General features: G+C 41.2%; 1 protein-coding gene across 1 annotated transcript; it reads right to left on the bottom strand.

Annotated features, from left to right (window-relative positions):
* Window positions 1–598: 598 nt before the first annotated feature.
* On the bottom strand, window positions 599–4153 carry LOC115705857 (ATP-dependent Clp protease proteolytic subunit 3, chloroplastic). Its single transcript, XM_030633302.2, has 5 exons — window positions 3671–4153; window positions 3120–3234; window positions 2186–2361; window positions 1106–1201; window positions 599–1031 (listed from the first exon to the last, which is right to left on the bottom strand). Exons 1-5 carry the CDS (start codon window positions 4016–4018, stop codon window positions 765–767), a joined length of 1002 nt encoding a protein of 333 aa, XP_030489162.1. The 5' UTR covers window positions 4019–4153; the 3' UTR covers window positions 599–764.
* Between the last annotated feature and the right edge of the window lie 8272 nt (window positions 4154–12425).

The following is a 12425-nucleotide window of genomic DNA, read 5'->3' as shown; positions in this document are numbered from 1 at the left end:
GCGGGATCGAGATGGTGCAGCTGTGGGTCTCCAGTGGTGTGCGGCCGGTTTTCGTGGTTCGTCGTGCGTGGTTCGGTCGAGATGGGTGTAGATGGATGGGCGTGGGTGGTGAACGCCGTGCGTGGGGGGCTGAGTCCTTCGTCGGAGGTTGTGGGTGGTCCTCGATGGTCGTGGAGGTGTTGAGGCCGTGCATTTGGACGAGAGAGAGAGAGAGAGAGAGAGAGAGAGAGAGAGAGAGAGAGAGAGAGAGAGAGAGAATGGTTGATGCCGTGCGTTTGGGCGAGAGAGAGAAGCAGTTCAAATGTGAGTGATATTATGGGGATAAAGGAAATGTAGTCATATATGGGCTATGGTAAAACATTTAAGTTTAGGAAAATAATATTAGGGTTTATTATGTATAGAATTTCAAATTTTTAACACCTTTAAAAAATACTACCATTAAAGATGCTCTCAACAGCCTATAATTAAGGCTAGTACATTACTAGTAGGGTGATCCCGAAATTTGGTGAAAGGCATATACGCTGTCAAAATGGTACAAGAACTTAATCTACACAAGTTCTTAATTCCAAATACAAACACTCATAGGTAGGCGCCATTCTTAAGTCATGTAAAACTCTTTTTATTATTTCTACTTGAGGAAACAACCTTGAAAAATCTATCTTTTAATTGATAAAGCCTTCAGATATCATATAATAAGACATCTTTAAAAGATGAGCATTAAGAAGTACATTAACAGTGGGGATGAAGAGTTATTACATGACTAATCATACAGAAGCAGGTGTTTCCTTTTCGGATGGACCGCCATTATTTCCATTCTGCAACATTTTATCCTCTGATGGCAAATTCTTCTTAGCTTTTCTGCTTCCTTCAACTTTCCACATATCCCAAACGCGGGTTTTCGGTGGAGGAGCAGCATCTGAAAGTGGCGCAACTAATCCTGGTTTCCCATCATCAATAACTTCATCGATTAACCCATATTCCTTGGCTTCCCAGGCATTCATGAAATTGTCACGATCTGTATCCTGTTCAATCTACAAATGACAAAATAAAAAAAATTAATTGGGCATCATAAAGTAAATGAGTTAGGAGGAGGATTATGTCCCACCTGTGATTCCGGCTTCCCTGTGATTCTTGAAAATATTTTGTTCAGCTTAATCTTGTGATACACCATTTCCCTAATCCGTATACCCATTTCTGATGCCTGAAAGCATATGTAGTTGCAAGTCAAACTAAGAAAAAATTTAATCTTCAATCCCACCAGCACATGTATCAAACTGAAAATAATAAGAGCAGCTTAAATATGATATAGTGTTTAGTAAAATAGCATTCAAGTTATAGTCACTCCGCACAATAGTCTTGTTTTGATAATTTTGTGCAAAATGGCCTTCCAGACACCCTGCACAATGGTCTTGTTTCGATTATTTTGTGCAAAATGGCCTTTTAGACACCCCGGACACCTGTTAAGAATTCTAGACAACTTGTTGAAAATTCTCAACATCCTTTCTGGATTCTAGACCGATGTCGTTGTGCAAAAAAATTATTAATAGAAAGTCACGACAATATAAAATATACTATTTTCAACGATTAATGTAATAATAATAATAATTCCTTGAGTGTGCTTCCAAAAAATAAAATAAAATAATTCCTTGAGTGGATGTGCTTGGAACTGTCCTGCTGATTATCAAGTATGTGACCAAGCTACACATAAATTTATGCATAGCACATATTGTAACAAAAACAATCTAATAAACCGTTGAGCTATGTAAAATTAAAAGCCGAGTAAAAATCTCAGACAGGATGAGAGCGGTTCATGAAATAATGCAATGAGATCGACATGACAAATGCAAATGAAATTCACACCCATCAAAATTCAAAAGTCTAACCATGACAAATGCAAATGTATAGATGCCCAAATTTATGCTGGCATATTTTCAATAGTTTCACTTCTTGCATTGCAGTTTATTGTTTACAACCTCTGACAATTCTTTATCTTTTTCTGTTTTCTTTGAGGACCTAGCACTGAAGTAGCATTATATCTCATATTAAAAATGGAATGCAAAGTTATACTAACTTCCACAGTTCTTCCACACCAATGTTTCCGTACTATATCGGAATTAACAATGGAATCACAAAGCAAAGAACCTTAACTGAAATCTTAAAGAACAGGCAGAAAACCACTACTTACTTTGCCTCCAGCTGTTCCAAGTGGTTGATGGATCATCACTCTAGAATTGGGCATACAAAACCTCTTTCCTTTGGTACCAGAAGCAAGGAGAAATGCACCCATTGATGCTGCAAGCCCTAGGCAAACAGTTGAAACATCTGCTTTGCACAGTTTCATTGCATCATATATCCCCATTCCTACACATCAGTAGAAATGACGGATGAAGAATAACAAACAAAATGGATCAAGAAAACTTTTAAGATTAATAGATTGACAATGATATACACTCAATTACTTTACCCATGCATATCACATTTATCATTTCATTCCCAAGGGACCATCTAAGGAACTCCATTAGTCCATTCATGGTCAAAAATCTTATTAAATTAAGTCACACTTTCACGAATCCATTTTCAGAAAAAATATATGCATGTAGATTTTTGTTCTGTACTTACCAACCATTTGAAATTGAAGGGGACTTTAACAAAGATAATTTAAGGAATACTATTGGACAAAAATATAACTATTCACCACAGAAAGGTTTCAATGTACAATGCTGGACTTTAATTCCTTCCTAACATGAAATGCATTTAAGCAATTATAAGTTCTGCATGAAACACGTCTTTAATCCTAACCCAAATGAATTGAATGTAGACTAATTACAAACATATCAAGATGAGTTCTCAATGTAGTTTATGAGCTTATGGTGTCTGAACAAGTGCTTTAGGCTGTGTTTACTAATCAATAATCAGCCAAAACAAGAAGACAAAGAAGAGAAAGTATTTCCCTTTTTCACATATTTACGTTTTTTTAACACACAATTCATTGAGTGTGTTGTTGAAACAGAATCATTGAGTGCATTGTAATTTCCAAGTACACCAACATGGCATAACCACAACAAGTGAAGAAAACAAATCACCATATCCAAAGTTAATTGACTTGTTATAAAACATACCAGCAGTAACAGAACCACCAGGAGAATTGATAAACAACGTTATATCTTTGGTAGAATCTTCAGCATCCAGAAACAAAAGTTGGCTTATGATAAAATCTGCTGTCACATCATCAACCTGCAAATCATATTAATAAGCAAAATGGCTAAAAATTTTATGAAGATAATAATTCTCAATTTCCAACTAATATACTATACTTGCATTTGCATATGAAAGTTTAGGTCGAGTACTCGTGACCAAGGGTCAATTTAACATTCAAATTATACAAAATCGAATGTAGAGTTCAGCAAGGCCTAATAATAAAAATTAAAATTGCACTAAATTACCTTAAATATCTGATAACTAGGGAAAAAAAGAACTCATTTTCTAACCATAGCAGTTACTCAAATCATTGATAAAGATTGAAAATTTTTCATGTCATACATTAAAATCAAAAAATTGATACCGAGGCCTATACAATTAACAACAAGTGGCTAAAACTCATCTCGCATAGTTCATTTCTTCACCGCACAAACAAACCAAAAATAATTCAAGTCATAATTCAGCTAATCACCTGAGAACCCAAGAAGATAATTCTCTGACGAAGAAGCATGTTAGTGGTGTCGAGCTCTTCCAATCTAGGCATCCACGAAGGAGCTGAAGTTGCAGAAAAGCAATCTTGACTAATATCCCAATTACTCGACAGAGTTCGTCTTGAAGACGGCGCCGATTTCAAGGCCCTAATCGCCGGAGCGCCTCTTCTTCTTTCTGTATGACCACTTGTAAGACTGCCGAGGTTACAGCTACTACTGGGGCCGAAGCTTTTTTCCAAGGTTGAAATGGGTAAAAGGGTTCGCAAGACGCCATGGTTGGGGCAGAGAGAGCTCGAAGGTGAGCCTGCGTAGGCCAAGCTCATCTCCATTTTTTTAGGCTTTTGAGATATTAACTGACTTGTTGGACTGAGAAAATGGCACGGAAAATAGGTTCACTTTTGGGTTCAGAAAGGCTGAAACTCCTCCAAATGATGTCGTTTCACCTTAATGTTTTCATTTTTCTCTCCTTTTTTTTAAGTGCTTTAAAGTAATAATTAGTAATTACACAAAATAATATAGTTGACAATTATTTATGAATTTTTAGTATTTTGTTTAGTAAAATAGTTAGTAATTTTACAAAAAAATTAAAGTGCTTCTAGAAAGTTATAGTGTAATTAGAGGTAAGTATACAATTTGGCATATTTGTTTATAATTATACTGTAATTGAATGATTAAAGGTAATTAAGGGGTTCCAATTACTCTCTCTCTATTGATGCAAAAATCTGGACACAGATCTTTGGGCCACACTCACTCACTAGATTGATGAGAATGAATTATAGGTTAAGTATATTTATGAGAGACACAAAGATGTTTATGTGGTTCATGCGTTAACGATCCTTAGTCCACGAGTCTATATTATTGACCTCTTTGGGTAAGCATTTTGGATTAAAAAGTGTTACAACATTGATCTCTTTGTTTCTCTTGTGTGAAAGCTTTCTTGGAATTTTTGCAGAGTGACTGCAAGCAAAAAATTATTCTCCCATTCATCAAGAAAAATAAGACTATTTATAGGCACACATGAGGTAAAGGGCATACATTTTACCTACCTAGGGTTTCGTCTTCTACACACTACTAAGGCATGTACTGCGAGAGGATGATCTGACTATTAGCTGGTAGGAACCTTCTGCATCATGCGGTGCACAGCAGCTGGTGAGGACTTTTGTACGACCCTGGACACATGTTGCACAAAGGTCTCTCCTTTGCAAAAATAATCTCTAACCAGGTTGTTAGGCAAAAAGTATACTCGAGGGTGCGTACGCGCAATACCACGATCTGGCATAGGGGACAAGATTTGATTTTGTGTCAGAAAAAAAGTGTAACCGTCTATAGAGTGATATTTTGCAAGATGTTGACGTGGCCAACGTCTCCAAAACCCTTACCTATAAGAATATTTCTATATTGGGAAATATATTTCTATTTAAGGAAATAAATAAATAATTGATTTTGTGATAAATGAATATTTTATATTCATTGAATCTTGACAAAATCAATTATGTAATATTCTATATATCGTCAGATTTCTATATTCATTACCTGATTTGATTTCCTGAATTAATTGTGAAAATATTCTGACAATTAATGTGGCGCAGATACTGATGTTGTATCTCACCTATAAATATAGGGTCTCGGTCCCCGAGCTTCTCACTCATTCTATTCATAACAGCAAATTCCATCTAAAGAGAGTTGAGAGAGCGAGGAAGCCCGATTACCCACATCAATCAGTTTCTTTTGCAGATCATGCTTATGTGGGACTAAAGCTCAAAGATTCAATGGCTGGAGGTATTTCGATCCTTAAATTATAGTGCATATATGATTTATTAATTCCGCACTTTATTCATAATCATGTATGTTTTAGTCTATACAAATAAATGTCTAACCGTTGATATCAGAGCGGTTTTTATCTCTACCTTGATTTTGTTTGAGTTTCATATATATATACGTATATACGGTGTTCATATATATATATTATATATTCATTTTCGGTTCGTATATACATTCATATTATATATATACATTTTTATACGTATATACTTATTGTTTACCCAAATTTTGACGACGATGACGTGTCAAGAATAATACCACGTGGCACAAAAATACTGGGACTAAATTAATGAAGAAGGAGCCAAGTCATGACTGTTGAGATGCCCCCTTAATATGGGTGTTTGTTCTTCTCCCCCCCCAAAAGAAAACTTGGGTTTAAGGGGGGGACCCCCCCCCCAACTTGGGTTTAAGGGGGGGACCCCCCCCCCCCCCAACTTGGGTTTAAGGGGGGGGACCCCCCCTCTCTCTCTCAAGTTGGATCATGGGGGAGTCACCTAACTATGATAGTGGTCATCCCCCCTCAGCGAGAGTCTCGAGGGTGTTACCCCCAAGTATGGGCTTAATCCTCAAAGGTGGTTGACGACCATGTCACACCCATAAGGGACCCTTGTCATCAGTGACTCCTTCAAATGTTCAAATCCCGCGAAAGGCTCAAAGACAGTTGTCAACCCACGAAAATAGCGGGATATTTTCCTAAATATCAGACTCCAACCGCCTCCGAAAATCATGGAGACGTTTGAGATGGCTCCGCGTTGGTCGCGTCTCCTGAAGCGAGAAGCACCGACCCCCCTCCCTTATATAAGGGGTCACCCATGACCTGGGAAGGGGATCCACAATCTGAAACACTTAGAAAATTAAAGATTTCTCATTCCTTGCAATCAAGAGCCTGTTCTTGACTATTGCAACTCAGATCAATAAAACTCAAGGGGAGTAGGCTATTACCAACATCTGGGGCCGAACCTCTTTAAATTCCGTTGTCTTTTATTTACATTTATTACGAATTCCGGCATTATTAATTGCATTTATTATTGTGATTTTAGTTTAAATCTCATTTATTACGACTCCGCGTCGGTTGGCTAAAAATCTAGTCAACATTTTGGTGCTTTCATTGAGAGCTTTAGCCAAAATCTTCAAGTTTTTCCCCAGAAAAAATTGTGTTAACCCGAAGATCTCAAGAGCGACCTGACGAAGAGATGGAAAGTGCCCACCAAATTCCATTAGCGAGCAACCTTGCCGGAAACAATGGAGAACGACCCCCACGTCCGGGAAACGGCGGCACTACCACCACCGCTCAAACCGCAGGCCATGGAGCAACTGGTCGAACTACAGTCACTGGACAGACAACTGCTGGGCGTACCACCAATGCCACTGCCGCAGGAGGCGGCGCTGCTGATGGCGCCACCAGAAGAGGTAATCCTAGAAATTTTGTCCCACCTACTGACGGGGCGGGCCAAGCTCAGACTGGCCGCGGCCCTGGCATCTTTACGCCGCGGAATGAACCCCATGTTGACATCGAGGGAATTGACCCCGAGATGGATCAAATGCGAGACGCGATAGGCCAGATGCAAGGCCAGTTTCAAACTGTGCACCAAGAGCAAAATCAAACTCGAGAGGCCCTGACTGAAAGTCTTGCTAATCAAAGGAGAGAATTCCAATCTTGGCTCGAAGATCATGCTCGTGAGATGAGGAGGCGCCAAGACGACCAAGATCGTCGCACCCAAGAGGCTGCTGACTTAATACGTAGCTACTTCAACCAAAACACTCAAGGGATGGGTACTGATGCCAACAATCAACAGGTACCTCAAACCTACCCTCGGGAGGTCCCTACCCCAAGGAACCATAGGGAGAGGGTGGTCTATGGACCTGAAGAGCGCCCAAGGAACCAAGAAAGGACTAGAAGTCACCCCTCCAACAGGGTTCCCCGCAATAATAATCGACCACCCCCGGTTGATGAGCAAGTCTTACCCGGCCATCATATGGGACGCGATGACTCCCACAATGTCCGTCTAAGGCGGAGTGGTGGAGGAAACTCTAGAAACAATAATGGTGATCGTAGCAGAAATAGTGGAAGGACTCCCTAGCGTAGGGAATGGCAACCCCGTGATCAACGTGGCCAACCACGAGATGGCAATGATCGCCCAAGAAATAGTAGGTCCAGAGGGAGAAGAGAAGACCCTGAGGTCAACAGTGACTACCATCCAGACTACCCTGATGGTCATGGAGATGATGAAGCTGAAAGTCGGGCTAACAACCAACCAAATCATGAGATGGGGGGTTATCAAGCTAGAGGGCCGTATGCCCCTAATAGGCAACATCAACCTGAAAATCCACCCCAAAGGGGTAGGAATGACCAAGTACCACCCCCGGCTGATGGAAGGGCTGATAGTCAGAACGCTGGAGGGAGGCCAAGAACTGGGTCAGTTTTTGAACGGGTAGGCCCCCGAAGGGGTAGAGACCTGCCAGACGCCCTCAACAGAAATAGAGACAATCGCGGTTCCAATATAGTGAACCCACTTGAGCCAGACCAAGGGGACCAAGCGAATGTTGGTGCCAATATTGCTCAACCTCAACCAGCCACAGATCCGGTGATCCAGGCTCGGTTGGACGAGTTAACTCGATTGGTCAAGGACCTTACCGCACCAAAACCCACTGATTTGGACCTCGAAAGGAGGAGAGGGTCTGCCTTCTCCCAAATGATTAATGACCTCCCTATTCCAGCCAAGTTCAAGATGCCCACTTGCAAGTACACGGGTAGTGAAGACCCATTAACTCATGTGGAGAACTTCAAAATCCAAATGGACCTTCAAGGAATCAGGGATGACCTTAGGTGTCGAATTTTCCCTGCAACCCTCACGGACACGGCGCAACAATGGTTTACTAAACTACCCCCAGGAAGAATTACTTCTTGGGATGAGTTTGATGGGTTATTTTACACCCAATTCTCTTCAGCCCGACAGATACCAGCAGAGTTGGGTGACTTAGTCGCCATCAAGCAGAAGCCCGATGAGCCACTAAAAGACTACATTCAACGTTTTATGCAAGAGGCAACCAAAGTAAAAAATCTAAGCGATGATGGCAAGCGGGCCGCCATCATGGGAGGCATCCTTGTGGGAAGTCGGCTATGGAAAGATACAAGGCGGAAACCAACCCATACTATGAGAGACTTTCTTGACAGAGCAGATGAGTTTATTAAATTGGAAGAAGCCGAGCGAAACGCTCAAAACTTCAACCACACTAAGAATAAAAAAAACGGAACAAGCTCAAATAGTCAAAGCTCTCAAGGGGGTAACGCTAGGAATGGCTCCAACAATGGTAAGAGAGGGAATAACAGTAATGGCGGTAACAACAATGATAACAAAAGACTAAAGAATACCCCCGAGCCAGCCAGGCGAGATCCAATTCCAAGGTTCACCACCTATAGCCTACTCCTGGACACAAGAGAAAATATCTACAATGCAACTCACTCAGTGGTACCGTACCGCAAACCTTATCCCATGAGAAAGGACATTAGCAAACGCGACATGAACAAGTTTTGTCGATTCCACAATGACTACGGTCATGACACCGATGAGTGCAATAATCTGAAGGAGGAAATAGAGTTTCTCATGAGACAAAACAACCCCAACTTGAAAAGATATGTACGACGGGACAATGACCGGCCCCAACGACAACAACAACAACAAACAGTTGGAGATGACCAACAATTGTTACCTCCCCCCGTTGCGGGCCGTTTGGACATTATATCTGGAGGACCTCACCTTGCGGGGAACTCCGGAAAGTCCCGAGAGAAGTACGCTCGGTCTCTGCGACATCAACTGGGTAACGATGTGTTGGTTGGCAACAAGTGAAAAGATAGATAAAGCCAGCCTTGTGCCAATAGAATACTTACCCGAGCCAAGCATCCACACTAAAGAAGAAGTACTCCTACTCGATACGACTCAATCGTGGATGACCCCCATAGCCGCTTACTTAGAACAAGGGACACTGCCCACCAACAAAAATGAAGCAAAGAAAATGAGAAGGAAGGCCACCCGGTACCTAATCATTGATGGTGTCATGTATCGGCGAGGGTACTCAATGCCCCTACTACGATGTGTACATCAAGACCAAGCCCAACATCTAATGGAAGAAGTCCATGAAGGTTTTTGCGGTAATCACGCTGGGGGGCAAAGCTTATCCAAGAAGGTACTGAGGCAAGGATTCTTCTGGCCAACCATGATAGAAGACTCCATGGAGTATGTTCGAAGGTGTGAAAAATGTCAAAAGTTTGCAAAAATACCAAGAGCTCCACCCAACGAGCTAACGCAAATGCAGAGTCCATGGCCCTTCGCTATTTGGGGTATAGACTTGATCGGTCAGTTGCCTAAGGGCAAAGGAGGAGTGCAATATGCGGTAGTAGCAGTCGATTACTTCACAAAGTGGACAGAAGCCGAACCCCTAGCAACTATAACATCCAAGAAGGTGCTTGACTTTGTGGTCAAGAACATTATATGTAGGTTTGGATTACCCCATAAATTGGTATCTGACAACGGTACCCAGTTTGACAGTGTCCTGTTCACAAATTTTCGCATTAAGCATGGCATAGTAAAGAGCTTCTCGGCGGTCTCGCACCCCCAGTCAAACGGGCAGGTAGAGGCGGTAAATAAGACCTTAAAAGACACCTTAAAGAAAAGACTCGAAGAAGCGAAAGGAAGCTGGCCAAAGCAATTACCCGAAGTTTTGTGGTCATATAGGACGACAGAAAGAACAGTTACTGGTGATACCCCCTTTGCCCTTGCTTATGGGTATGATGCGATGATACCGGTCGAGCTAGACCCACCCTCCCACCGACGAGTGACATACGACCAAGTCAGTAATCACCAGATGATGAATGAATCGTTGGACCTATTGGAAAATTGTAGGGAAGCCTCACAAATACGGTTAGCAGCATACCAACAAAAAGTAGCCAGATACTTTAATTCCAAAGTTAAGGAAAGAAGCTTCAAGGTAGGAGATCTAGTACTACGCAGAGTCTTGGCCAACACTAAAGACCCAACAGCAGGAGTATTGGGGCCAAATGGGAAGGTCCATGCGAGGTTACAGAAGTTGTACCCCCCGGCACGTACAGGCTCGGCCGGTATGACTCTAACATGAACCTTATACCAGTACCCCGATATTAGAACGAGCAACACCTCCGCAAATATTATCAATAACAATTGCTTTTCAGCAACAATTCATGCTAAGGGTGTGCCCGTAAGCAACTTAGAATCTTTATTAGTATTTAGTCTTTTCTTTTAGATTTGCTTTAGTTTTAATCACATACTACTACGTAGTGATGTAATAAGGCGTTGTCGCCAATTTCATTTATCAATAAAATTGCAAGTTATTTTCATATAATGACGCAGCTTTATGATTGTTATTGAATCAAATTGCAAGCCTCACAATGGTCATAGATATATGGGTAATAGTGAGCAACCAAGACTTAAAGGTAACACCCCGGTCATAAGATAAGTGACCAAGAGGTAAACCTACATAGTCACTTGGGGGGCAACCACACCCATATATGGACTAGTAAGCAAACATGCACCCTCGCTTAAGTAGATATTAAAATTTTTAGAGTGTCGGTGCAATACTCAATGTTTTGAGCAACTTGTGTGTGGTGAATGGTTGACTATAAATCTCTGAAGAGTAGGCAGAAAGTAAAGTAAAGTTATTGTCGCAATCGTGAGGAGGCAGAAAGTAGGGAGAAGGCGCAGACAGCTTGCATTCAGGCCGATTCATACCTCAACTTTGGGGTTGAGGCAACAGATGACTGTCCCCTCAATGACTTACTTGATGGTTCCTATTGATGTATTTTTACTTTTACAGATTTTATGCCCACTAGTACTCTTCAGAGATTCATGACTGTTCGGGCAGTCTTTAATCCCGTAACTTTACTTTTGAGACATTTGTGTCTTTAATCTTTTTACTTGGCCATCGGGGCCTTTATCTTTATATATGGTTTTAAATGTTGACTTTTGTTTAGCGTGAGCCACGTAGCGTGGGTATATATTTATAGTCAACCATTCACCACACACAAGTTGCTCAAAACATTGAGTATTGCACCGACACTCTAAAAATTTTAATATCTACTTAAGCGAGGGTGCATTTTTGCTTACTAGTCCATATATGGGTGTGGTTGCCCCCCAAGTGACTATGTAGGTTTACCTCTTGGTCACTTATCTTATGACCGGGGTGTTACCTTTAAGTCTTGGTTGCTCACTATTACCCATATATCTATGACCATTGTGAGGCTTGCAATTTGATTCAATAACAATCATACAAGCTGCGTCATTATATGAAAATAACTTGCAATTTTATTGATAAATGAAATTGGCGACAACGCCTTATTACATCACTACGTAGTAGTATGTGATTAAAACTAAAGCAAATCTAAAAGAAAAGACTAAATACTAATAAAGATTCTAAGTTGCTTACGGGCACACCCTTAGCATGAATTGTTGCTGAAAAGCAATTGTTATTGATAATATTTGCGGAGGTGTTGCTCGTTCTAATATCGGGGTACTGGTATAAGGTTCATGTTAGAGTCATACCGGCCGAGCCTGTACGTGCCGGGGGGTACAACTTCTGTAACCTCGCATGGACCTTCCCATTTGGCCCCAATACTCCTGCTGTTGGGTCTTTAGTGTTGGCCAAGACTCTGCGTAGTACTAGATCTCCTACCTTGAAGCTTCTTTCCTTAACTTTGGAATTAAAGTATCTGGCTACTTTTTGTTGGTATGCTGCTAACCGTATTTGTGAGGCTTCCCTACGATTTTCCAATAGGTCCAACGATTCATTCATCATCTGGTGATTACTGACTTGGTCGTATGTCACTCGTCGGTGGGAGGGTGGGTCTAGCTCGACCGGTATCATCGCATCATACCCATAAGCAAG

Source organism: Cannabis sativa, chromosome 1 (assembly GCF_029168945.1).
Source record: "Cannabis sativa cultivar Pink pepper isolate KNU-18-1 chromosome 1, ASM2916894v1, whole genome shotgun sequence".
NCBI classification, from domain to species: domain Eukaryota; kingdom Viridiplantae; phylum Streptophyta; class Magnoliopsida; order Rosales; family Cannabaceae; genus Cannabis; species Cannabis sativa.
Note: the sequence above shows the minus strand (reverse complement) of the source record. Positions and strands in the feature narration are given on the sequence as shown.

What these genes read in the sequence shown, in the direction of transcription:
- LOC115705857 (XM_030633302.2), bottom strand. Translation starts at nt 4,018, where the DNA reads ATGGAGATGAGCTTGGCCTACGCAGGCTCACCTTCGAGCTCTCTCTGC. An exon ending in TGGTGGTTCTGTTACTGCTG is followed by an intron (nt 2,362 to 3,119) that starts GTATGTTTTATA and finishes ACTGATGTGTAG; the next exon opens with GAATGGGGATATATGATGCA. An exon ending in TTGGAACAGCTGGAGGCAAA is followed by an intron (nt 1,202 to 2,185) that starts GTAAGTAGTGGT and finishes ATATGCTTTCAG; the next exon opens with GCATCAGAAATGGGTATACG.